The 23,629-nt window shown below is 46.7% G+C and overlaps 1 protein-coding gene across 4 annotated transcripts in view; it reads left to right on the forward strand.

The window, feature by feature from the left end:
* Window positions 1-23,629, forward strand: part of GPATCH2L (G-patch domain containing 2 like) — a 297,460-nt gene that overhangs the window by 39,579 nt on the left and 234,252 nt on the right. For all 4 annotated transcript variants that reach the window (XM_078659937.1, XM_078659938.1, XM_078659940.1 and 1 more), the window contains exon 2: window positions 15,087-15,757. In XM_078659937.1, coding sequence (XP_078516063.1) covers window positions 15,087-15,757 — 671 coding nt within the window. The remainder of the gene's footprint in view (window positions 1-15,086; window positions 15,758-23,629) is intronic.

The following is a 23,629-nucleotide window of genomic DNA, read 5'->3' on the forward strand; positions in this document are numbered from 1 at the left end:
AGTCAGTTCTAGACTGTTTGCGTATCTGGACGGGGTGGAGGGATGGCTGTCAGATCCGAGGGTTTAAACCCAGGAAGGGGTGTGTGGTGGGTCCGAGGGAGCACCTGAAAGACAAAAGTACCCGTGCTGAATGTGGCCTGGTGCCAGGGGCTCGGACCCAGCAGGGTAAGGGTAGATGGGTAAGGGATCAGTGGATAGGTGAGGGACTGACGGATAGACCGGCGAGAGTCCCGGTCAGGGTGATTGACGGGTAGAATGGCGAGAGAGGAGGCAAGCGGATTAGGAGAAGCAGTTAAGAATAGTGAGAGAGGCGGGTGCAGAGGTCAGGGCGATAGGTGGACGGGGGACTGCGGGAGTGAGCGGAGGGCCGATGGGTGAGTACACAAATTGAGGGATGAAAAGCGGACGAAAAACAAGGGTTTCAGAGTGTGCTTACTGTGGTGAAGTCAATTCGAGGGAAGGAGTGAATCCGAAGACAGGAAAGCCGCTAGGATCAGCCCCGGGCCACCACATTCGTGTATGGGGCAAACCGATGTCTCAGGAGGAGTCTGAACTTCAACATCAGAGAAAACGAAACCTATGGTGGGGCGGGACTTCCGTCTTCTGAAGCCCGCTCTGGCCAGAGGAGCGGTGGTGGCGCGGGGCTCCCATGCCCGAGGGAGAGCCCCGCGGAGGCTGAAGAAGTCTGGAGTCAAGTCAAGTCAAGAGATTTATATAGCGCGCTACATACCCATAGGGTCTCAAGGCGCTTGAGGGGGGTGGGGAATTACTTGTCGAATATCCAAGTTTTAAGTTGCTTTCTGAATGCTAGGTGGTTCTGAGTTCCAGGTTTTAGCTGCCAGGTAGGAGAAGGATCTGCCTCCCATGGTGGTTCTGTTGATGCGAGGTACAGTGGCAAAAGCTTGGTTGGAGGATCGTAGCTGACGGGGGGGGGGGGTGTAGAAGGATAGTCGTGTGTTGAGGCATTCAGGTCCAAGTTCGTAAAGTGCTTTGTGTGCGTGTGTTAGGAGGCGGAAAGTTATCCTCTTATTTACGGGGAGCCAGTGGAGGTTTTTCAGGTGATCAGAGATGTGTTCTTTACGCGGGATGTCTAGTATGAGCCTGGCTGAAGCGTTCTGGATGCGTTGGAGTTTTTTCTGGAGTTTTGCGGTGGTACCGGCGTAGAGGGTGTTTCCGTAGTCCAGGCGGCTAGTGACCAGTGCGTGGGTGACCGTTTTTCTAGTTTCGGTGGGGATCCAGCGGAATGTTTTTTTGAGCATGCGAAGAATGTTGAAACAAGATGATGAAACGGCGTTGACTTGTCTGGTCATCGAGAGTGAGGAGTCCAGGATGACGCCCAGGTTCCGTGCGTGGTCTGTCGGGATGGGTGCTTTTCCAAGGGCCTCTGGCCACCAAGAGTCGTCCCAGGCGGAGGGGGAGGTGCCTAAGATGAGGACTTCTGTTTTGTCGGAGTTCAGTTTCAGACGGCTGTGCTTCATCCACTCGGCTACTTCTTTCATTCCTTCGTGTAAGTTGGTTTTGGCGGTGTTAGGGTCTTTGGTGAGTGAGAGGATCAATTGAGTGTCGTCAGTGTAGGAGATGATGTTGAGGTTGTGTTGGCGAACGATGGTCGCAAGGGGGCTCATGTAAACGTTGAAGAGGGTGGGGCTGAGAGAAGATCCTTGTGGCACGCCACAAATGACTTCAGTGGCCTCTGACTTGAATGGTGGGAGGCGGACTCTCTGGGTTCTTCCGGTGAGGAACGAGGTGATCAATTCCAGTGCTTTTCCTTGGATTCCGACGTTACTGAGGCGATGTAGAAGGGTGCTGTGGCAGACTGTGTCGAAGGCAGCGGAGAGATCGAGGAGGATGAGGGCGACTGTGTCTCCGTTGTCCAGTAGAGTTCGAATGTCGTCAGTTGCAGCGATGAGTGCGGTCTCAGTGCTGTGTTTGGCTCGGAAGCCGGACTGTGAGGAGTCAAGGGATTTGTTGCTTTCGAGGAAGGCGGCGAGTTGGTTGTTGACAGCTTTCTCTATGACTTTGGCCGGGAATGGAAGAAGCGAGATGGGGCGGTAGTTTTTGAGTTTGGTGGGGTCAGCTGTGGGTTTTTTCAGAAGGGCGCTGAGTTCTGCGTGTTTCCAGTTTTCTGGGAAGGTGGCGGAGTTGAGGGAGCAGTTGATGACATCTCGGAGGTGTGGTGCTATGGTGGAGTCTGCTTTGTTGAAGATGTGATGAGGGCATGGGTCAGTTGGGGATCCTGAGTGGATGGAGTTCATCAGGCGGATGGTGTCCTCAGTGGAGATTGGGTTCCAGTCGTTGAGAATGTTCAGGGGGGGTGAAGGTCCTGCAGAAGGTTGGGTGGGTTGGTCTCCGGGTCGGTTGTCGAAGCTGTTGTTGATGTCCGCGATTTTGTTGTGGAAGAAAGCAGCTAGGGAGTCGCAAAGGGCTTGGGAAGGGGTGATGTCGTTGGAGTTGGCTGATGGGTTGGTGAATTCTTTGACGATGTTGAATAGTTCCTTGCTGTTGTGGGCGTTGTTGTTTAGTCGGTCTTTGAATGCGGCTTTCTTGGCAGATCGGATTAGTTGGTGGTGTATGCGGATAGCGTTTTTGAAGGCGTCCCTGGTGCTGGAGTTTGGGTCTTTTTTCCAGGCCTTCTCGAGGGAGCGACAGAGTTTCTTTGATTTCTTAAGATCATCGTTGAACCAGGAGGCGTTTTTGCTGCCTTGTTTGCTTTGACGTTTTTTCAGTGGGGCTAGGATGTCGGCGCTGTTGGATATCCATTGGGTGAGGTTAGTGGCTGCTTGGTCGGGGTTTGAGGAGTGGGCCGGAGGGTTTTGGAGAAGCGATGAGGAAATTTGGTTGATGGTGATTTTGTTCCAGTTTCTTCGCATGGTGGGTTGAGGGTGGTTGTAGATTGTGGACTTATTGTATGTGAAGTGAACGCAGCTGTGGTCCGTCCAGTGAAGAGCTGTGGTGTGACTGAAGGAGACATGTTTGCTGGAAGTGAAGATAGGGTCTAGTGTGTGGCCAGCAATGTGGGTGGGGGTAGTGACCAGTTGTTTAAGTCCGAGGTTGGCAAAATTGTCCAGAAGGGTGGTAGTGCTTCTGTCGTTGCTCTTTTCCAGGTGGAAATTGAGGTCTCCCAATAGAATGTAGTCCTCGGAGGGGAGGGCGTGTGGGGTGATAAAGTCAGTGATGTCGTCACTGAATTGTGCGCGGGGTCCTGGAGGTCGGTAGAGGAGGGTGCCTCTGAGTGTGGTTTTGGGGTCAATGTGGATCTGGAAGTGGAGGTGTTCGGCGTTTACGAGGTTGGCGTCAGAGCTGGTTGAGATGCGGATGGAGTTCTTATGGACGATAGCGATGCCTCCTCCTGTTTGGTCGGTGCGGTCCTTACGGATGATCTTGTAGTAGTCCGGGATGGCAATGGTGATGTCTGGGGCTGAGGAGGCGTTCATCCATGTTTCTGTTAGGAAGGCGACGTCTGGTGAGATGGTGTCAAGTAGATTCCAGAGGTCGATGGCGTGTCTGTGGACCGAGCGGGTGTTGAGCAGGATGCATTTTAGGTGGTTGGTGTCAGGTCTCTGAGTGGTGTTGGTGGATGATGAGCTGGATTTGGTGCCGTCGAACTTGCAGGAGTTGCAAGAGAAGGGTCCATGGGTGAGTCCAGGAGCGGCTTGGACGCAGATGTGGGAGCGGCCGGGGTTAAGGGCTAGGAGGGTGGAGGCGTCGTAAGTGATGCGGGAGGGTTGGGTAATGCGAGGGCCAGGGGGTGTGGCGCTGGGCGCGGTCCAGGCGCGGACGGGCGTAGACGGGCTTACCTTTGGCGCACCTTCGGTGCGCATGGGGCGCGACCGCTGCGCGTGAACGCTGCGCGCGAAGGCATCTGTCATATGTGGATGGTGGAGAGGGGAGGGGCGAGGGAGGAGCAGCCGGGAGGCGGGAGCGGGTTGGAGGGCCGGGCAGGGAGGTACAACAACAAACAAACAACAAACAACAAAATGGCTGCAAGCCAAACGCGAGACAGGATTGGGGCACACAGTAAATAAACGCGATGATAACGCCAGTAGCACCGGCACAGTCAGGCACAAATGATAGATACAGGCAAATGAAATATCAATGGCAAGGCATTTGGAATATTGGGAGCAATTCGAGCAAGCAGACAGCAATTTGGAAGTATCGCGCTACGATACCACGAGCGCCGATCACACCAGGGAGCAGAGAGGAGCGACCGCTTCTGAAGGTATCAGGACGGTCACCGTGAGCGGAGAGGATGACAGTGAGCGGAGAGGATGACAGTGAGCGGAGAGGATGACAGTGAGCGGAGAGGATGACAGTGAGCGGAGAGGATGACAGTGAGCGGAGAGGATGACAGTGAGCGGAGAGGATGACAGTGAGCGGAGAGGATGACAGTGAGCGGAGAGGATGACAGTGAGCGGAGAGGATGACAGTGAGCGGAGAGGATGACAGTGAGCGGAGAGGATGACAGTGAGCGGAGAGGATGACAGTGAGCGGAGAGGATGACAGTGAGCGGAGAGGATGACAGTGAGCGGAGAGCGGAGAGGATGACAGTGAGCGGAGAGGATGACAGTGAGCCGTAGCGCGTGGACGCTGCGCGTGGGACCATCTGACATTAATGGACAGTGGAGGGGGCGGAGCGTGGGAGGGGCAGCAGGGAGGCGGTAGTGTGGCTGAGGGGCGGGTCAGGGGCGATCAACAACAACAAAATGGAGGGTCCGAGGGAAAGGCAGGCAGGGGTATCGCATACAAAAAATACAGCGAGTTAACAATAAGCACAATCTGAACACAAGCGCTGATGAAATAAACACAATTACAGACTATCAAGTGAGCAGTAGTCTGGATATCACATGCGCAGACAAGCCAATAGTGAACCCAATAGCCTGAGCGAGGTCGCGCTGAGAGAGGCAGGAAATTAACAGAGGCGCTATGCGAGTGAGGCGCTAAAATACTAAGGTAGCAGCAGTTCAGTGATCAGCGCGCTGAAAACGATACCAGGGAGTTTTGCAGCTGAAGCACAGGAGGAGAGTGGTGGAGCGACCGTACTGAAGCTGGTCCAGGTGGTCACAGTTAGGCTGGGAGAGAGGAAGGCTCGATGAACGTGGGTGGGAGGGGCTGCAGGGAGGCGGTAGTGTGGCTGAGGGGCGGGTCAGGGGAGATCAACAACAACAAAATGGAGGGTCCGAGGGAAAGGCAGGCAGGGGTATCACATACAAAAAATACAGCGAGTTAACAATAAGCACAATCTGAACACAAGCGCTGATGAAATAAACACAATTACAGACTATCAAGTGAGCAGTAGTCTGGATATCACATGCGCAGACAAGCCAATAGTGAACCCAATAGCCTGAGCGAGGTCGCGCTGAGAGAGGCAGGAAATTAACAGAGGCGCTATGCGAGTGAGGCGCTAAAATACTAAGGTAGCAGCAGTTCAGTGATCAGCGCGCTGAAAACGATACCAGGGAGTTTTGCAGCTGAAGCACAGGAGGAGCGTGGTGGAGCGACCGTACTGAAGCTGGTCCAGGTGGTCACAGTTAGGCTGGGAGAGAGGAAGGCTCGATGAACGTGGGTGGGAGGGGCAGCAGGGAGGCGGTAGTGTGCTGAGGGGCGGGTCAGGGGAGATCAACAACAACAAAATGGAGGGTCCGAGGGAAAGGCAGGCAGGGGTATCACATACAAAAAATACAGCGAGTTAACAATAAGCACAATCTGAACACAAGCGCTGATGAAATAAACACAATTACAGACTATCAAGTGAGCAGTAGTCTGGATATCACATGCGCAGACAAGCCAATAGTGAACCCAATAGCCTGAGCGAGGTCGCGCTGAGAGAGGCAGGAAATTAACAGAGGCGCTATGCGAGTGAGGCGCTAAAATACTAAGGTAGCAGCAGTTCAGTGATCAGCGCGCTGAAAACGATACCAGGGAGTTTTGCAGCTGAAGCACAGGAGGAGCGTGGTGGAGCGACCGTACTGAAGCTGGTCCAGGTGGTCACAGTTAGGCTGGGAGAGAGGAAGGCTCGATGAACGTGGGTGGGGGGGCAGCAGGGAGGCGGTAGTGTGGCTGAGGGGCGGGTCAGGGGAGTGGCGGTAAGTGGGCCTTACTTATAGGGGGGGTGGCGGGGGGTCTCGGTGCGCTTGTATGTGTGTGCGAGTGTGTATGTGTGCGACGGCAGGGGGGTGGGGGGGGCTCGGTGCGCTCGTGTGTGTGTGTGTGTGTGTGTGCGGCGGGGGGCTCGGTGCGTGTGTGTATGTGTGCGGCGGGGGGTCTGTATTTGTGCGCATTGCAAGGGAATTGTGGCCTGCTCAATGGAGCGTGCGTTCTCGTGCGCGTGGCCCGTTCCAATCGCTTTCTTGGAGAGGAGATGCGCGCGGCCAGGTCCTGTCTCCTGGAAAGCTGCGTCGCTAACAATAGGTCTCTGGCGAGACAGCGCTTCGCGCTGTAAACGCCACAAGACCTAAAAAGGGGGAAGAATAGCAGACACTGGAGTGTTAAGGTTGTTAGCCGAACCCATGTTTATATCCTATGGGCCATGGTAGTTAGAGCATGACTGGGCTCAGTCTAATAGTTGGATAGATTTGGGCAGACTAGGTCGTAGGGTAAAAAAAAAGTCTACTTTATGTATGTGGGGGTGCAGACTTGGTCTGAAAGAAATGAGTCCGTACTAAGTACTATTCAGTGGAGTATCAACCCAGCTGTCAAACAGGAAGTCTTGCAGAGGGCTGTAGTCTTGGTGATGCATAGGTTAAAATAATTCAGATATTGTTTTTTTTTTTAACTCAAACAGGGTGAGCGTGAATGACAGCATTTCAGTTTTTTAGAACTGATGCTCACGGGATCTCATTGTTCAGACCATTGATGTGGGTCCCCAGCCGGTAGACCCATCGTTGTTCTTTTTCGAACAGTGTTGGTGATATTTTTACCTGTACACACCTGTTCGATGACGGTCCATTGTAGGTCATTAGTGGTATGGTTAGCTTGGAGAAAGTGTTCACTCATTTTAGTTGTGATCTTGTGACACCTGATGTTGCTGCGGTGTTCGCAGATTGTCTGCTTAATCTTGTGAGTCGTCATGCCCACATATCGTAGGTGGCATGGACAAGTGATCAGGTAAATCACGTGTATTGAATTACAATTTGTGTGGACTCATTGGGTCCATTGCTTGCCTGGTTCCAGCATAAACTGGTTGGTATGTATGGTTAGGTGGCATACACTGCAATTCGAGCAGGGGTAGTGACCAGTCACTCGTGGTAACCCCCATGTGTCCGTCACTGATCTCTCCAAGGTGGGATTTTTGTTTGGGGGGCGACTAGTGAGTCTTTTAGGCTCTGCCCTTTCTTGAAGGAGAAAAGGGGTTTGTTCCAGTTTTTTTTGTTACTTGTGATGATGTTCCAGTTCTTGTTGATTGATTTTTGTCATTGCATTTGAGAAATTACTGTATGTGGTGACACATGTAAGGGGTATTCTTGTGGTTCCCTCATGTCTTCCAAAAGGGCTTCTCGGGGTTGATTTCGGGCCCTCTTTTAACCTTTGTTGAGAATGGTGGTGGGGTAGCCTATTGACTTGAGTTTTGAAGTTAGATCGGAGGCTTGTTCTCGGTAGTCCTTTATATTGCTGCAGTTCCTTCTGATCCTTAAATACTGGCCATATGGCAGGTTTTCCCTGAGGGGCCTTGGGTGGAAGCTCGAGAATTCCAGGAGGTTGTTTTTAGCAGTCGGTTTATAGTGTGTCCTTGTGGTTAGGCTGGTGCCCGTTACTGTTATTACAACATCCAAGAACACCACTTCTTCTTTGCTACTGCAGTGGGTGAACTTCAAATTCGGGTCAAGGGTGTTTATCCAGTTAAAGAATTGTTCCAGTGATAATTTGTTGTCCTTCCATATGAGGAGGACGTCATTTATGTATCGCCTCCATAGTCCTATGGAGGTGAAGTAGCTGTCATTGGTGGGCAAGATGTGTTTTGCCTCAAAGTCGTGGACATACAATCCGGCCACACTCGGGGCAAAAGTACTGCCCATCGATGTTCCGGTGCTTTGGAGGTATAGTTTTCCTTTGTATTCAAAGAAGTTCTTTTGTAAGGCTATTGTTGCACATTCTAAAATGAAGTTTTTGGGGGTTTGGTATTCCCAAGGTACTGAGTCCAGGGCTGATCCCAGGACCTTGAGGGGGTCATCTTGCGGAATACTAGTATAAAGACTTTCTATGTCTAATGTTACTAAGGTGATAGATCCTTCTTCAAAAGTAATACTTTGTAGGAGCTGCAGAAGACTTTTGGTGTCTTTGAGATAAGTGCTGGTATTCTGTATGATAGGTTTGAGAAAGTGGTCGCAGAAACGTAAAAGTGGTTCCAGGAGCGACCCAATTCCTGACACGATTGGTCTTCCAGGTGGGGGTGTTTGGTTCTTGTGTGTCTTTGGTAGTGTATAGAAATAGGGTATCGCACTGTCCTTTGCCGTTAGGAAATCTGCCTCATGTCTGGAGATATGTTCATTTTCCAGTGCTTCCTTGACTAGACTGTCAATTTGTGTCGCTCCTGGAACCACCAGCCTAACCACAAGGACACACTATAAACCGACTGCTAAAAACAACCTCCTGGAATTCTCGAGCTTCCACCCAAGGCCCCTCAGGGAAAACCTAAGGATCAGAAGAAACTGCAGCAATATAAAGGACTACCGAGAACAAGCCTCCAATCTAACTTCAAAATTCAAGTCAATAGGCTACCCCACCAACATTCTCAACAAAGGTTACAAGAGGGCCCGAAATCAACCCCGAGAAGCCCTTTTGGAAAACAACATGAGGGAACCACAAGAAATACCCCTTATATGTGTCACCACATACAGTAATTTCTCAAATGCAATGAAAAAAATCAATCAACAAGAACTGGAACATCATCACAAGTAACAAAAAAAACTGGAACAAACCCCTTTTCTCCTTCAAGAAAGGGCGGAGCCTAAAAGACTCACTAGTCGCCCCCCAAACAAAAATCCCACCTGGGAGAGATCAGTGACGGACACATGGGGGTTACCACAAGTGACTGGTCACTACCCGTGCTCGAATTGCAGTGTATGCCACCTAACCATACATACCAACCAGCTTATGCTGGAACCAGGCAAGCAATGGACCCAACGAGTCCACACAAATTGTAATTCAATACACGTGATTTACCTGATCACGTGTCCATGTGAGCGTTTATTTTGTTCTATTGTGTTCTTTTTATACGTGTTCGGTGCATGAAGGTGTCGGGTTGTAGCCACGTATCTCTGGCCTCATTCGAGGGCCCATTGATCTACAAAACCAACACCACCATTACCGCTAAACGCCCGAGTAGGCGTGCAGGTGTCATAGTGTATACGAAACGTTTCCTGATGCTTGCACCATCGCTAGCCGCCATTTTCTCGGCTAGAACCACCACCACTGTAAAATACGATTACAGCAGTTTTCTGGTAAACCTCCTGAGGCTTCTAACCAGAGCACTTTTTTGAGCATGGTTTATTTACAAGCAAACCTTATGAGCCAATGCACTAATTATGTGTTTTATGTTTGTCAATTTTGTATTTTCAGATCCAACGGGCTCCTCTGATTTAGAGGTAACCCCACAAACCTGTTGTTTTTTTTACACACTTTTTTCACTGCTTTTTAACTTTCACGCCCTCAGGTTAGGGTGGGCCTTAGCATGCCCATACTGCCGAGGTACACTTTCCCAGGGTCCTAAAGAATGCCCAGTAAATTAAACGACAAGGGCAGAAACATGTTGACCCCACTTTGAGTGGAAATAGCCAAACAATGTATTTGGTAAATTTCCCTACACATAATTTTTAATATGTCAGATTGGCTACCAAATAAAAAAATTTGTAAGACACAATCTGGTCATTTTTAATACTCACCACACTCACAACTACTTTCACAAAAACCAGCTCCGCAGTAAATCTGGCGTCGTAGCACACCGGGGAGGCATTCGGCTTCACCCGGTGGGGCCCAATGATGAAGCATGTCACCAACCAGGGTGTTGAGTGAGGGCCTTCTACACAAATCCAATTGATTTGCACACTCTGATCCATGCTCTGTATTCCTTTTTTTGAACCTACACTCTTTCATTTTTTATACAAGCACTGGTACACCCATCAGGGACCCAGGCAACTGCAAATCACAAAGTGTTTCTGACCAATGCGGAGTTTACATGATAACTTATAACAATAAACAATACTTTAAGGATAGATGAGCTGCATTCATGTTTCTACTATGGTCACTGCGGGTTCAGCAGCTGGGTGATGAAAACCTGCAGCAGTCTTGTCCTCTTCAGTTAAGACCATGTAAGTGGGCCACTTCTCGTGTGTGTAGACAAGGCCCCCATTATTCGTCATTTACATTGTCTCCTGCTACCGTGTATTCAATCTGTACCCCCAATGTATTCAACCAGGTAGGGAGAAAACTTTGGATCGGTGCCTGCTCACCTTCCCTCAAGGATGTTCGCAATCTGTAGATTGTTGCGGTGCAGCCTTCTCTCCACATCTTCCACTCTGTTCTAGCCACCTGACTGAGTCCAATAGCTGTGCCATTTTAGTCTGCAGGGTAGCCATTGTGTTTTGGCATAGGCAATCACTATGGCCAAGTTTGTGAAGTTATCAATCTTTTGCAGCTGCGAATGTCCACTCTTTATGCTTCCCCCATCTCTGGCTTTCAACTCAGGTCTGTTCCTGTCCATTTTCAGCACTCTGCGACCTTACCGACCATGTCAGCGTGTTTTTGCTCCCCCCCCCCCCCACCGCGCAGCTCCACCTGCTAGTAGTCTGCCCTCCTGAGTCCTTGGCTCGCAGTTCGAGGCCCTCCTCCACCAGCAGGCCCCTGCCTGCACCTCATCCCTGGTGGCCCAGGGTTGAGCTCTTTTTCTGTCTGCTGCTGTCTATTTTCTAATATTCTGTTGCTGCTCTTTCTTTTCCTTGCCATTATTTTATTGCCTTTATTTCTTTGCCTTATTTTTGTAATTCTTTGCGCTGCCTCTTGCTTTTGTGCTTTACTTTCACTCCGGTTCCCTCTTCTTGCCTTCGCTGCAGCTCACTCCCCGCAGCGCCCCTTTCCTTTCTCCTGCCTCCCAACTGACGCGCCCATCCGTGCCTGGACCGCGCCTGCGCCACAAACTCTGGCTTCCGTAGCCTCTACAGCTACAACGCCAGCACCCTCCACACACTGGACCCCGGACGTTCTAACCACCAGCCACCTTTCATCACTGAAGAACACCCAAGGACTATTCACCTGCTGCAACTGCGCCTTCTCTTTCCTCCGCACACCAGATCCGCCCGACCCTCAAGAACCGGACCAACTCACCTCCGCTGTAACCTACTCAACATCTGCTCCCTCAAAAGATGCCATGGAGATCTGGGACCAGCTTGACTCCACTTCCCTCACTTCGCCTTCCTCACGGAAACCTGGATGAACCCCCTCCTCAGCCATGTACATCGCAACCGCCATCCTCGACAGCTACAAAATCATCTACAAGGACCGCTTCAACTGACCGGAAGGAGGCATCGCCCTTGTACAAAAAAAACCCCTCAGATTCACAACCATCTCCAATGACCCCTCCCCCAACATTCAACACCTCCACTTTCAGATCCAGACCAACCCGAAAACACACCTTCCATGGCACCCTGGTCCACAGACCCCGGACCCTGCCTCCCCTTCAGCGAAGAATAGCTGACTTTGTCGCTCAACATGCTCTCGCCTCGATGGACTACATCCTTCTCGTGGATCTCAATTTCCGCCTGGACAACCTCGACAACCACAACACCTCATCCCTACTGGAGAACCCCGCCACCATCGGACTCAAACAACTGGTCATATCCCCAACCTATTTAGCAGGACACACGGTCAACCCCATCTTTACATCGCCGTCAGCCACACCTCGGAGCCGCATTCGACTGACCACCACTGCATCCACTTCTCCTTCACCAAACCCACTGTATGCCACCATGCCCACCGTTATCTCAGAAGCTGGAACAAGGTTGCCGAAGAACAGCTCACCACCTCCCTCAACAAAACCCCACCACTGACATCCATAGAAGCCAACACCCCAGTGCGCAACCTCCACTGCTGGATCTCCGACTGCGCTAACACACTGGCTCCCCTCAAAAACCCATCAGGCAAGCATCCCTCGAAGAAAGCCAGCTGATTCTCTCCCGTCTTCCAAGAGTCCAGGAGAACCTGCAGACTGCTTGAAAAAAGATGGAGGAGCAGCAAGACTGTGGCAGACCATGCAGCCTTCAAAACCGTCATCACCGCACACCACCAACTCATCAGAACAATAAAGAAAGCAGCAACACAGGAACGTGCCAACGCACAGAACAGCAAAGAACTCTTTGCAATGGCCAAATAATTTGCCAAACCCAGTACAGAGACTGCGGACATTCCCCCCCTCTCAAGACGTTTGCGACCACCATGCCACCTTGTTCCACCGCAGGATCAAGGAGATCTATGACTGCTTTGCATCTCGAACTACCCACCCCACACAATGGCTCCAGGCACCAGCGCCCCTTCCCAACTGAACCCCCCTCACCTCTGACGACCCCCTCAGGATCATGAAGAGCATCCACTCTGGATCCCTTTCGGATTCCTGCCCTCCCCACATCTTCAGCAGAGCCTGCACCTCCATCGCACACCAACTCTGCCGCACTATCAACTGCTTCATCAAGTCTGCCACCTTTCCTGAAGACTGGAAGCACACAGAGATCAACCCCATGCTGAAGAAACCCTCTACCGACTCAACGGACCTTAAGAACTAAAGACCCATCTCTCTGATCCACTTCCCAGCCAAAGTCGGTGAGCAAACCATCAGCGACCAACTCTGAGTTCTTTGAAACAAACAACATCCTGGACCCGTCCCAATTGTGCTTAATACAGGTAACCACAACACCGGGACTGCTCTCCTCGCTGCTACCGACGACATCCACACCCTCCTCGACTGGACCTTTCAGCCGCCTTCTACACAGTCTCCCACCACACCCTCAGTGCAAGGCTCCACGACGCCGGCATCCGTGACAAAGCACTAGAATGAATTCACTCTTTCCTCACCAGCCGAACTGAGTCAGACTTCCACCATTCTTCTAAGAAACCCCATAGATCAGATTCGGATTGCCTCAGGGTTCCTCTCTGAGCCCCACCCTCTTCAACATCTACAACTTCCACATTGGAATGAAGGCAGCAGCCACCTGGATGAAGGACAGCTGCTCCAAGCTCAATTAGACAAGACTAAAGTCCTCATCATCTGCTCCACCCGGGATAACTCCTGGTGGCCCACAGCGATCGGAACCCAATTAACACACCCACAGACTATGCAAAAAACCATGGCATCATCCTGGACTTTTTATGCAAATTTTACAATTATCCGTGATCCACTTGCTTAAAGCATTTGAGCCAGGTTTTTAAAGGTATAATCATTAACTATGTGTTGCACTGATATATATTTTTTTTAAGACGTACCTTTCATTAAGGAAAATGATGCAATTTGCTTCTTAAGATACTCGCCAGCGCATATTTTATCATTTTCTACATTTTCTGTATTATATTTAAATTGATTAATCATGGAATACCTGTCTTTATGTTGAAGTTGAAAACATTAGGCTAAGAATTTTTTTATCAGTATGCACCTGACAAACTGGATTCGATGATTTTGTAGCTTTATGTGCTAAGAATGTATTCATGTTATGTGAAATTTATTTTTTATAATATGCTTTATGCATTCTTTTAAAGTTTTCTGTTGTGTTTGGAAACTGAATAAAGGTTATGTACAGAACAGATACATAATGTGTTTTTGCTTGAAGAATTGGACCCTTATATTCTGGGTAAAACCTGGTTTGTACTTCCATCTATTGAGTAATCGGTTTTTCAAAAATGCTTCTGACAAAATGACTAGGTAATATGTTACACTTGAGGCCATTACCCCACAACCTCAATACAAAGTCTATAATTTACTAGTAGAAGAACCAATACATTAAATTAAGTAAACGCCAAGAATACTGCAGTAAAAGAGGTGCGAGTAGCACTTTGCATTATGCTAAGCCTTGTCTTCTTCATGTAGCAAGACCTGTTGATGTGAAGTGAGCTTTCAGAACATAACACTCTGACAGGCTTCTGCTGCAATGGCCGGCATCTTTTTTGGGGTGGATGGGGATAGCGGGGGAGCTGATGCCATGCTATCAGCAAGTTGAAATCTAACTGATCTATCCCATGGGATTGCCATAGAATTTGAGGAGGTCTTTAGATCACCACATATCCTTAGCATGATCAGACTGACCACATCTAGCAGATTTATAATTGATAGAGCTAGGGCAACGTCCAACATGTAGTGCTCCAAATTTCACAAAGAGGTGCGGTTTCTAGTTCTTAAAATGTATTTGAAATTTCTCTCTTGCTTGCCGTATTTCTTACTCAAGAATCCAATGTTGGGTGTACAAAATTGACAGCCTTGCATGACTGAATTTATGAACTGCTGTTCCTTGATTAACAAAAAAAGACTGTTACTCAAAACATACATTTATTTTGATGACTCCACTGCTCATTTCTGACCTTGGATCACAGTGCCACGACAGATATAGTAAGATATGTCTTTAATGAAAACATCTTATTAGAGCAAGAATAATGGACATCACGTTTTTTCACATATAAGAGGCTTCTCTCCTGCTTGAGAAAACAAAGTTGTTAAATGGTGTACTTTATTCCCCCCGGATTGCTTTTAATGATCCAATTTTAATTTTGGAGGGTTGCTGCTTGAAGTCTGCTTTATGGCATTTGAAATCGGTTTCTCATTTCTTTTTTTAACTCCTTCCATTTTGTTCTAGAATACTTCATCTAAAGTGCATTCATCCAAGATATTAGGCTGGCTTTCAACTGTGCATGAAACAGACTGTCACTCCTGCTAATATAAGCAGCACAGTTACTATGGTTTTATGTTGCTGTTAACTTTGATGCTTGCATGATTTAGTGACGTAGAGTTTTGGGGAGACTTTGGTGCAGGGTATAGTGATATACAAGAAACTAACACTTGTTTGTTTGTGTGCAAATGTTTGTTACTCTGAACCTGGGGTTTTGTTTTTAATCTGCAGGCCTTAGCAATGGATGAACTTGTTCATGATTTGGCTTCCGCCCTGGAGCAGACATCCGAGCAACATAAGCTTGATGACCTTTGGGAGGAAATGGCCCTAAGTCCAAGGCAACAACGTCGTCAGTTACGCAAACGTAGAGGGCGTAAGCGCCGATCAGACTTTCCTCATCCACAGGACCATGCTCATGGCTACAGTGAGGCGTCTGAGTCCAGTCTGGAAGAGACTGCAGCCAAAGACTGTCGGGAGGTAGTTGCTGCCAACTTCAGTGATTCTGATGATATGCTTGTGGCAAGTAGGCACCCATCACTTGGCACCACCCTGAAGAGCAAGCCACATACCTGGCACGAGTCTGACTCTTTCACAGAGAATGCCCCATGCAGGCCTTCCAGACGTCGGCGGAAGGTGAAGAGGGTGACAGCTGAAGTGGCCACTAGCCTACAGCAAAAACTGAAAGTGTCAGAGTGGAGCTGTGAGCGGGGCTGCAGATTCAAATCTGCCAAGAAACAGCGATTATCCCGTTGGAAAGAGAATGCCCCGTGGGGTTCTTCGGGCAATAGTCTGTGTGAATCATCAGAAAACAGGACCTTCCTGAGCAAAGAGGTCAGAAAAGAGCGGATGGAGTGTGAAGCTGATGAGCAGAAGCAGGGGTCTGATGAAAACATGTCTGAATGGTGAGACCAAGCTTCAGGAGAGCTGAAATACATTGATCTTCTAGACCAGGCTTATGGGCAAAAGTGTTGACATGAAACATTGAGGATCATAATTGTTTGACTCAATGACTAGTAAGCATTGCATGGATCATTCAGTCTTTATCAGCTAAAAGCCATATAAACGTATTATACATACACCGTATGCGGAGAATAATGCACAATTAATATTACTCACCTTCAGGTAAATTCCATTAGCAGTACATAACTTACAGAAGTGACTCAGACTCTTTAATTTACACGGTTATATTTTTCTGAAAACAAACCTACCAGTAGTTCTCTAAAATACTTGAATGCGACCCAGGACTGTTAAGCAATAACTACCAGATAAAAGGACCTGGGTTTAGGTACCATTTTGCTTTTGGCTGTAATCTTCCTCGCAGCCCACATATAGAAGGCCACAGCATATTACATCAAGATGCCATTAGACCTCTAGCAATGTCTTATGGTGTTTGTATCCACGTAACACAATATCTCTTATAAAGAGGTGTCAACCACTCCTTAAGGATAAATCATTTTTAGGTGAAAACAATCATAAAACATTCTGGTTCAGATTGGATTGTAATTTAGTATTATACACAGCCTATATTTTGGAGAAAAATATCGGAGTCTCTGAAACCTACTTGGTGCAGTTTCACATATTTAATATGTCCTTAATCTTTTCAGCTGTGTATGAATTTGCAGACGTATTAATCTAAAGATTCTCTATTCTGAATTCCCTCACATTGTCTATAACATATTGAAACCTCAACTTTATTGTTGCATTCTTCCCAGAGCAACAAAAGACATTACTGTAAATATCTGCCCGAGTGTTCCTACAGTCAATGGTGCCAGTACATCACTGATTGAGTTTACACCAAGCTCAAGGTTATTAATATAGCACCTTCAACCAGTCTGAACAATGTTCTGAGGAAACTTTTTTCTGCTTTTTCAAATGACCCCATATTTCTGCTCCATAAATTGCTACTGCCACTCTTTATCTGATAAACGAACACAAATTAGACACTCCATTCAACTGGTCGAACGTTAACAAAGAATTACTTTTTGAAAGGAATAGTTAGTTTAATGATCAAAACCTTAGCTTTAGTAACATTACTGGTCCACTATTTAACAGTATTTTAACTTTTGAAGCCCTTGATCAAGTGGTACGTTGACAACCCTGTTCATGAAAGTAGGACAGCCTCATTGTCGAATAATAGTATTTAGTCTGTCAAGATTCAGCCCATTTAAATGGCTACCCACATTGTTCAGAAAAAGGCTAAAAAGAAGTGGTGCAAGTGCACAGCCGTGGCACACCCCTGCCGAAAATAAAAAATATCTGTGCTTCTCATGTGTTCCCCATGATGACCATACTACACTGTAGCTGATCTATTCCTAAAAAGACCTTTGGCGGCCGATATCATTGTTATGGGAGTGCAGTACAGACTATATTTCTGTCTGTTGAACAGCTCAGAGGTAGATTTTAGATCTATGAGGGTAAAAAATTATGGCACTTGTGTGTGTTGGACATTTATTGTACACATTGGCTTACTACAGTTCTTATAGGTGCGCCATAGATTTGTGTGCATTGCTCCAATTAGGGCTTACTGGTCAAGATAGAATGAGAGAAAGATCATTGAAATTGTACGAGGAAGATGATTACACTGTCATCCTATATTTAATATTGAGATCAGCACTGTGCATATCACGGATATGTGCAAACCTCTGTGCTAATCTCAGTTGAAAGTTGCTTTAAGTTGCCATGTTTTGACATTTTACCGGTAATCCTCATTACTTGCACACATTTTATCACCATGAACAGAGTAGTAATTATGAGGTGCATCAACCTCCTTGTAGACACCTCCTGATGCAAGCCAAAAAAACTGTTGCCCGGCCACTCGCCTACCACAAATCGAGTCCCCACTGCTCAGTTATCAGGTTCAGGTTAAGCCATCCTGTGGCAGTGGTTGAACAAACCTTGGGGGAGAGGGTTTAGATATAAGTAATGTAATAGAGAAGGTAGATTCTCAATTTTGAAGATTACCTGTAATTGTTCCAAGCATTACCTTCTGCACATTCCTTTTATTATGCTATAACAAGCCAGCATGCCCTCAACCTAATCCTAAAACAAAACACAAATGCACAAGTTCAGTGGCAGAGCTATACACTTAAATTATTGAAGACTTCCAAAGATACACCGCTGGGATTATAGCAGACAGTACCTTCACCCCAAAGTCCAGAACCCCTTTCTCACCCATTTCCAAGCTGTAGTGAGAAGTAATTAGAGTCCTGAAGCTTGGTTGCAATCGTCCATATTAGATTTAATTTGATGTTGGGTTCTTATAAATCTCACTTATGCCTCCTGGGTTCATCACGGTGAGGAGCAATACTAAACCAACCCGCCAAATCTCAATTAGCTAAAGCCTCACTGAAAGTTAATAAAAATAAATGTGCCCAATATTCCTAACAGAAGTCACCTCTTTTGCCAACCCCTAGTGGATTTGACCTGCACTAAACTGGGTAGAATGATCCCAGTAAGATCACATGCCAGGAAAACATTAATTTGATGCAGCATTGAAAGCGGAAGAGAAAGCTGTTTTCCACTTATGAAAAGCCCTGATATTGGTAAATGTTTTCACATAGTCTAAGCTGAACAAACTTGGCGTTCTGAACATTTGCTGTCCTAGTGGCCCGGTGCTAAGCTTCTTCCACTGCAGAAGCAGAGTGAAAAGGCAGGGTTACCTCCTGCTAATTATGAAAGGCTGCCACAACTTTACGAATGAAGCCAAGCATAGGTCACAGTACCAGCCAGATCAGAATAACCTTTGGGTATTAAAATCTTGCCAATAATGCCCCTATCACCAAAGCTTATTGGCTTTGGAAAGAGTGAACAAACACTTATGAAAGTAAGGAGTTTAAGAGCCACATAAGTCAAGTTTCCCAAATATGCACATTGAAGAACTGCTAAAACTGCCAGTGGAATATTGGAGGAGCAAAAGGCTTGTCCAGTTTGCTTCTTAGTGAGTACTAATCGATTTGTGGTTTACCTCGGGCCCTAATGGATACTTATTACAACATGAAAGTAGAAGCAGTTAAATTAAGATCAAATCCCTCTTGCAAGAACAGTAAGAACAATTTAGGCTTACACTGCCTCTAAACTAGAGCTAGATTCTAGCAGCCGTCTTCAAAAAAGGTCCGACAGTGTTTGCAGGACCACAGCGCAATTCTTGAATGAAGGCTGTCAAATTAGAGGGAAGTCCTATTCGTACATCCTTAATTTTAGATTTTCCAGGTTGGATCCATAATTGACAGCGGGTGAAGGTAGATGGATGCGAGCTCCTCACAGGATGGATTGACTCAAAATACTGCCAATAAGGCATTAGAGCTGAAGTTAAGACCACCCAAAAAGGAACCATTAGGATTCCATTACCCCAGTCCCGTGATCCCAAGTCAAGAATCTTTGAGAATTATTGAGTAGGGTGGAAAGGCATTCAGTCTCCAGGAACCTTACTGTAGAAAGTAGGAATGGAAGCAAGGCTTTGTTCTGCAAAGAAACTGAAACTGAGAATTTAGTAGCAATTCATGCAATTCTGGAAATGCTCAGCTCAATTGCTCTGCTTTTGCAGTGTTCCCCGCTGAATGTAGGTGACAGAGATATTGAGTGAGTTGCTGCTTCCAAAGAAGAATTCTCAGCTGTCAAAGGTTCAGGATTCTGTTCCTGACGGATTGTATGGGTGTGATTTAGTTACCATACTGCCTTTTCGGACCGCTACCATCTGATCCTGAATGTCAGAAATTAAGCCCTTTTGTCCTCGAAATGCATCTAGTTCCGTTGAGTGTCAGGAATAGCAGGAGTTAAAGTCCATCTAGCAATGCTGGATACAACTGCATTTTAGTGTTCACCCAAACCCTGCCCCCATCCATACATCACGTGGTCTGGGAGCGAGAAAGAAAATTTCTATGGTAGAATTATGGCCTGCTTCTTCATCATCCAAGATCTGAGCCAGAAGCTTGGAAATTGTTAAAGTAAGAGTTCCAGAACTGAAGGATGTGACACACTGTGGGGGTGAGGGTGTCTACTGCAGACATGCTCCAGGCACCGAAACGGTATGGGATACTTAGTTTCCCAGATAAGCAAAGTACTCTCCATCTCCCATTCATCTGGAACAATTTCTTAGTCCGAACGTGATCTCTCTGCAGCGGTGCATTCAGAAATTGGTGGTCTTCTCTTGTAGGATGGCTGCTCTCCTGTGAGCCTAAAAGCAGGTGGTGACAAACTTCATTTCTAGAGATGGAATCGAATCTGATTTGTAGAACTTTTCGAGAAATATGTGGTTCTGCAAACCATAACATGTTTCCTTGTCGGTGACAGTTTTTGCAATGGATGGGTCATGAATTGTCCAGTTTTTCAAATAAGGGTGTACTAAGAATTCTAAATTGAACAGGATTTTCTAGAATAGAGACAGAACTTTGATGAAAACTCTCAGGATGTTAAGCTTGTACAGCAGTTTACATAATTTGCAGTGTCTTCCAGTGCGTAAAATCTCTTGATCCTCCAGTGAAATGAAAACATTTGGATGTTTATGTCAAGCTGGGAATCTGTTGCCTCTGGATACTAAACAAAGAAACCCCTGCAGTGTTTTCATTTCGAAATGGGTTGTCCTCGCAGATCTGTTGAGAACCTGTCTAACATCTCCCAGGTATGACTGTAGAATACATTATCTTCTACTTCTGGGACTGAGATTACATACTTCAAGATCAAGTTATTGATACCATGCCTATAAGCAGTTCTTATGACCTCATTCAAAAAGAAGCTATCCGACCGTATTACTGAATCTGGTTGCGCACTCTTGAATTCCATTGTGTGAACTTTTTAGATAATATCAATGGTCAGGATTTTAAACCCCACATTTTCCTAAACTTGATAGAATTGAAGAAGGCCACCCCTCGACCAGCCAGGGTGGAGAGTAGGAGTTGCACTGTCTGAACAGCTGCTGTTGCAGGGGAATGAAAACTGCCTTGTGCCTTAGATGATCTTGGTCGAAAGAATCTTTGGGGAACTGGAGCTGAGGTCTCATTCAGTTGTCCGTGTCGCGTGCTCCCGCACCCCATCATCTCGATCCATTAGTGTCAGTAAGAGTCTTTCCTGAAGCCTGATATGACTCCTAAGACTTGAGAAGATTTTACGTTCTTGAAAGTCTGTGTAAGAGCGTAGCCACCTGATGCCACTAAAACCCAGCCTAAGTGGGAATTTTTAAGGCCTCTATATATGGAATTCTTCTAGTCGGAGAGGTGAAGATTACATTTTGCTTTTGTGGTGATTAAGAAGAGGGCAGACTATGTCTGGTGGCTCTGCCTTCGAAGCTAAAAATAAGGCCTGATTATTTATATTGTTTACAGACATGAGTCGTAGTACACTATGTATATACCAGCATGCGTTGGCAAGTTGAGACTCTGAAGTCTTCTTGAGTGCCTTTTTCTGTCCTGTCTACCTGGTGCTCCCCATGACCTTGCCAGCCTATGAAAAATGTCTTGCCAAACCTCCCAGCATGAAATAAAAGTTCAGAGGATGAGTGATACAACTCCCCCTTTGACATAGATGACTGTCTCTTCAGGAACCAAGACGGTACAGTCCTGACTGGGTTTTGCAACTCAGAAACCTGCTCTATTTCAAAATTCATCAGCAGATTACACTGGCTTCCAGTGGAGAAACGAATCAACTTCAAAGCTCTCTGTATCTCCCAGAGAATCCTGAATGCCCAATCCCCTGATATTTTAGCCTATCTTCTCACGCCCTATACACCTACCCGCCAGCTATGCTCTACTGGTCGGCACCTGGCATCAGTTCCTTGGGTTAAGAGAGCCAGGGCAGGAGGACGCTCTTTTTGCGTTCGTGCTCTTAGACTGGAATTCCCTCCCTTGGAACATCAGAAGCATCCGCAATCATGTGTCATTCCGTAAGGCTATAAAAACGTATCTCTTTCCTAAATAATCTGCTTCTCATTTCTGCTACCCTCCCCGCTCCTCTGTCTGTTTGAGATCAGCGCTGGGATGCCCCTTTGCTGGGGCAGCCATGCGTTTTACCAAAACTATTACATAACCGACAGTCTCACTTCTAGATCTCAGGCAGGGCAGTCAAGCGAGGCGGGAAGATTGTCATTGGAGTTGTTGAAACATGAACACACCCATACTGGGCTGATAATCATCAGGAGGAATATTTATGTTACCAGCTAAATATTGAACCACAGCAGGTCCAGATCTAATAAACCTTGTTGTTGTCACTATCCCTGCATTGGACCTAAGAAAACGAGAAAACTAGGGCTTCTGGTTTTGCAAACAAGCATATGGCAAACCTCAGTGCCTGAGCACAACATGATTCGTACTTAGTTATTAATTCTCCAGTGTGCTATCTACCCCTACTCCCCCAGAGCAGCATTACACTGCTTCGAAGTGATACATACCAAAAGGCTTCAAAGATCGGGAAGAGATCAATATAGTTTGGAAATAAATCAAATCTGTAAGCACACACAAAAACTAAAATACGCCCTTACCCTATCATTGCCCATGAAAGAGACTCTGTTGTAGGTAGGGGGAATGGAGTTGTTAGGTAAGCTTGAACTCTCTTGCTAATGTAGTTCCCTCAAACAAATCAGTTTTAGCTAAGGATACGGAAAGGAGTATAGCCAACTTAAACCCTTAAGAGCAACAGTGCTGGCTTATTTGTAACACATGTAAGTATCTATAAACCGAAGTACAGGAACCTCAACCTTAGATTCTGGGAAGTTTCACAAAAACTGTAAAGCAAAGACATTGCAGAATAGTCCTAAAAAGTTTGGAAAAAAATCAAGAAATAGTACAGCGCCAAATCCAATGTCTACCTCTCGTCCTTCCCTATTACCTAAAGTGTGCCGTTTTTAAACCCTTCACCGGTCAAAGAAAGAATAATATGATAACATAAGCTATATCGTATGTAGCCTTAGACTTTACTATCTTTGTTTGCCTCTCAGAAGCCACTGCTATAATTCTGGCTCCAAAACAGGAGTAAATATTCCATTCTGTCCCATAGCATAAGGGGAGAGGAGATGGCCTAACGGCTAGCGCGGTCGACCTCGAATCTGGGAAACTGGGTTCGAGTCTCGGCAATGATGCTGAACATCCTGTGATTCTGGGCAAATCACTTAATCTCCCTGTGCCTAACAAAAAATGAATGTGTCCTCATGTAATGCAACTGGTGCTATGTAAAGCGCTCTGATACCCGATTCGGGTCAATTCGCGCTATATAAAACTCTGTTAAAAAAAAAAAGGGCAATTAATTGCTGTGCTGTGAACGCCAGATCAGCGGTCTGTTGTGCAACTTTTTATTCTTCATTCCACTTAGTTTCTGTGCCAACTGAAACGGTAATATCTAGTGTAGGCCTGGGTGACATTTTAAATACTTTAGAGTAATCTGAGTAATTTCCTGTTACTCTTATGTCATGAAATTACAGGAAATTACGCCTTCGCACTTTATTTAGAGTAATCTCGGGCGAAAATGCCTACTGCAAGAGCACAGGATCAAATGCAACAAAAACACAAACTGCAGCATTTAACACTATTTTGTAAGCACAAAATGCATCCTCTGGTCCATTTTAGACTTGAGAGTGCATTTTGCTTAAGAAAATAGCAGTAAATGCTATGTTATGCTCCTCTTGTAATTTTGTTTAATGTTGCGAAAATTTACATAATTATGCTACAGCAAATTTGGTGAGCCATGCCCAACCCTAATCTAGGGATGGCATGCCAATCATTAACTGTTTGGTCCCAGAAAGTTTCAAAATCTTTAGGAGAGACTGGATCAACCGGAGGAGGAGAGGGATG

This window comes from Lissotriton helveticus, chromosome 9, assembly GCF_964261635.1.
Source record: "Lissotriton helveticus chromosome 9, aLisHel1.1, whole genome shotgun sequence".
Classification (NCBI taxonomy): Eukaryota; Metazoa; Chordata; class Amphibia; order Caudata; family Salamandridae; genus Lissotriton; species Lissotriton helveticus.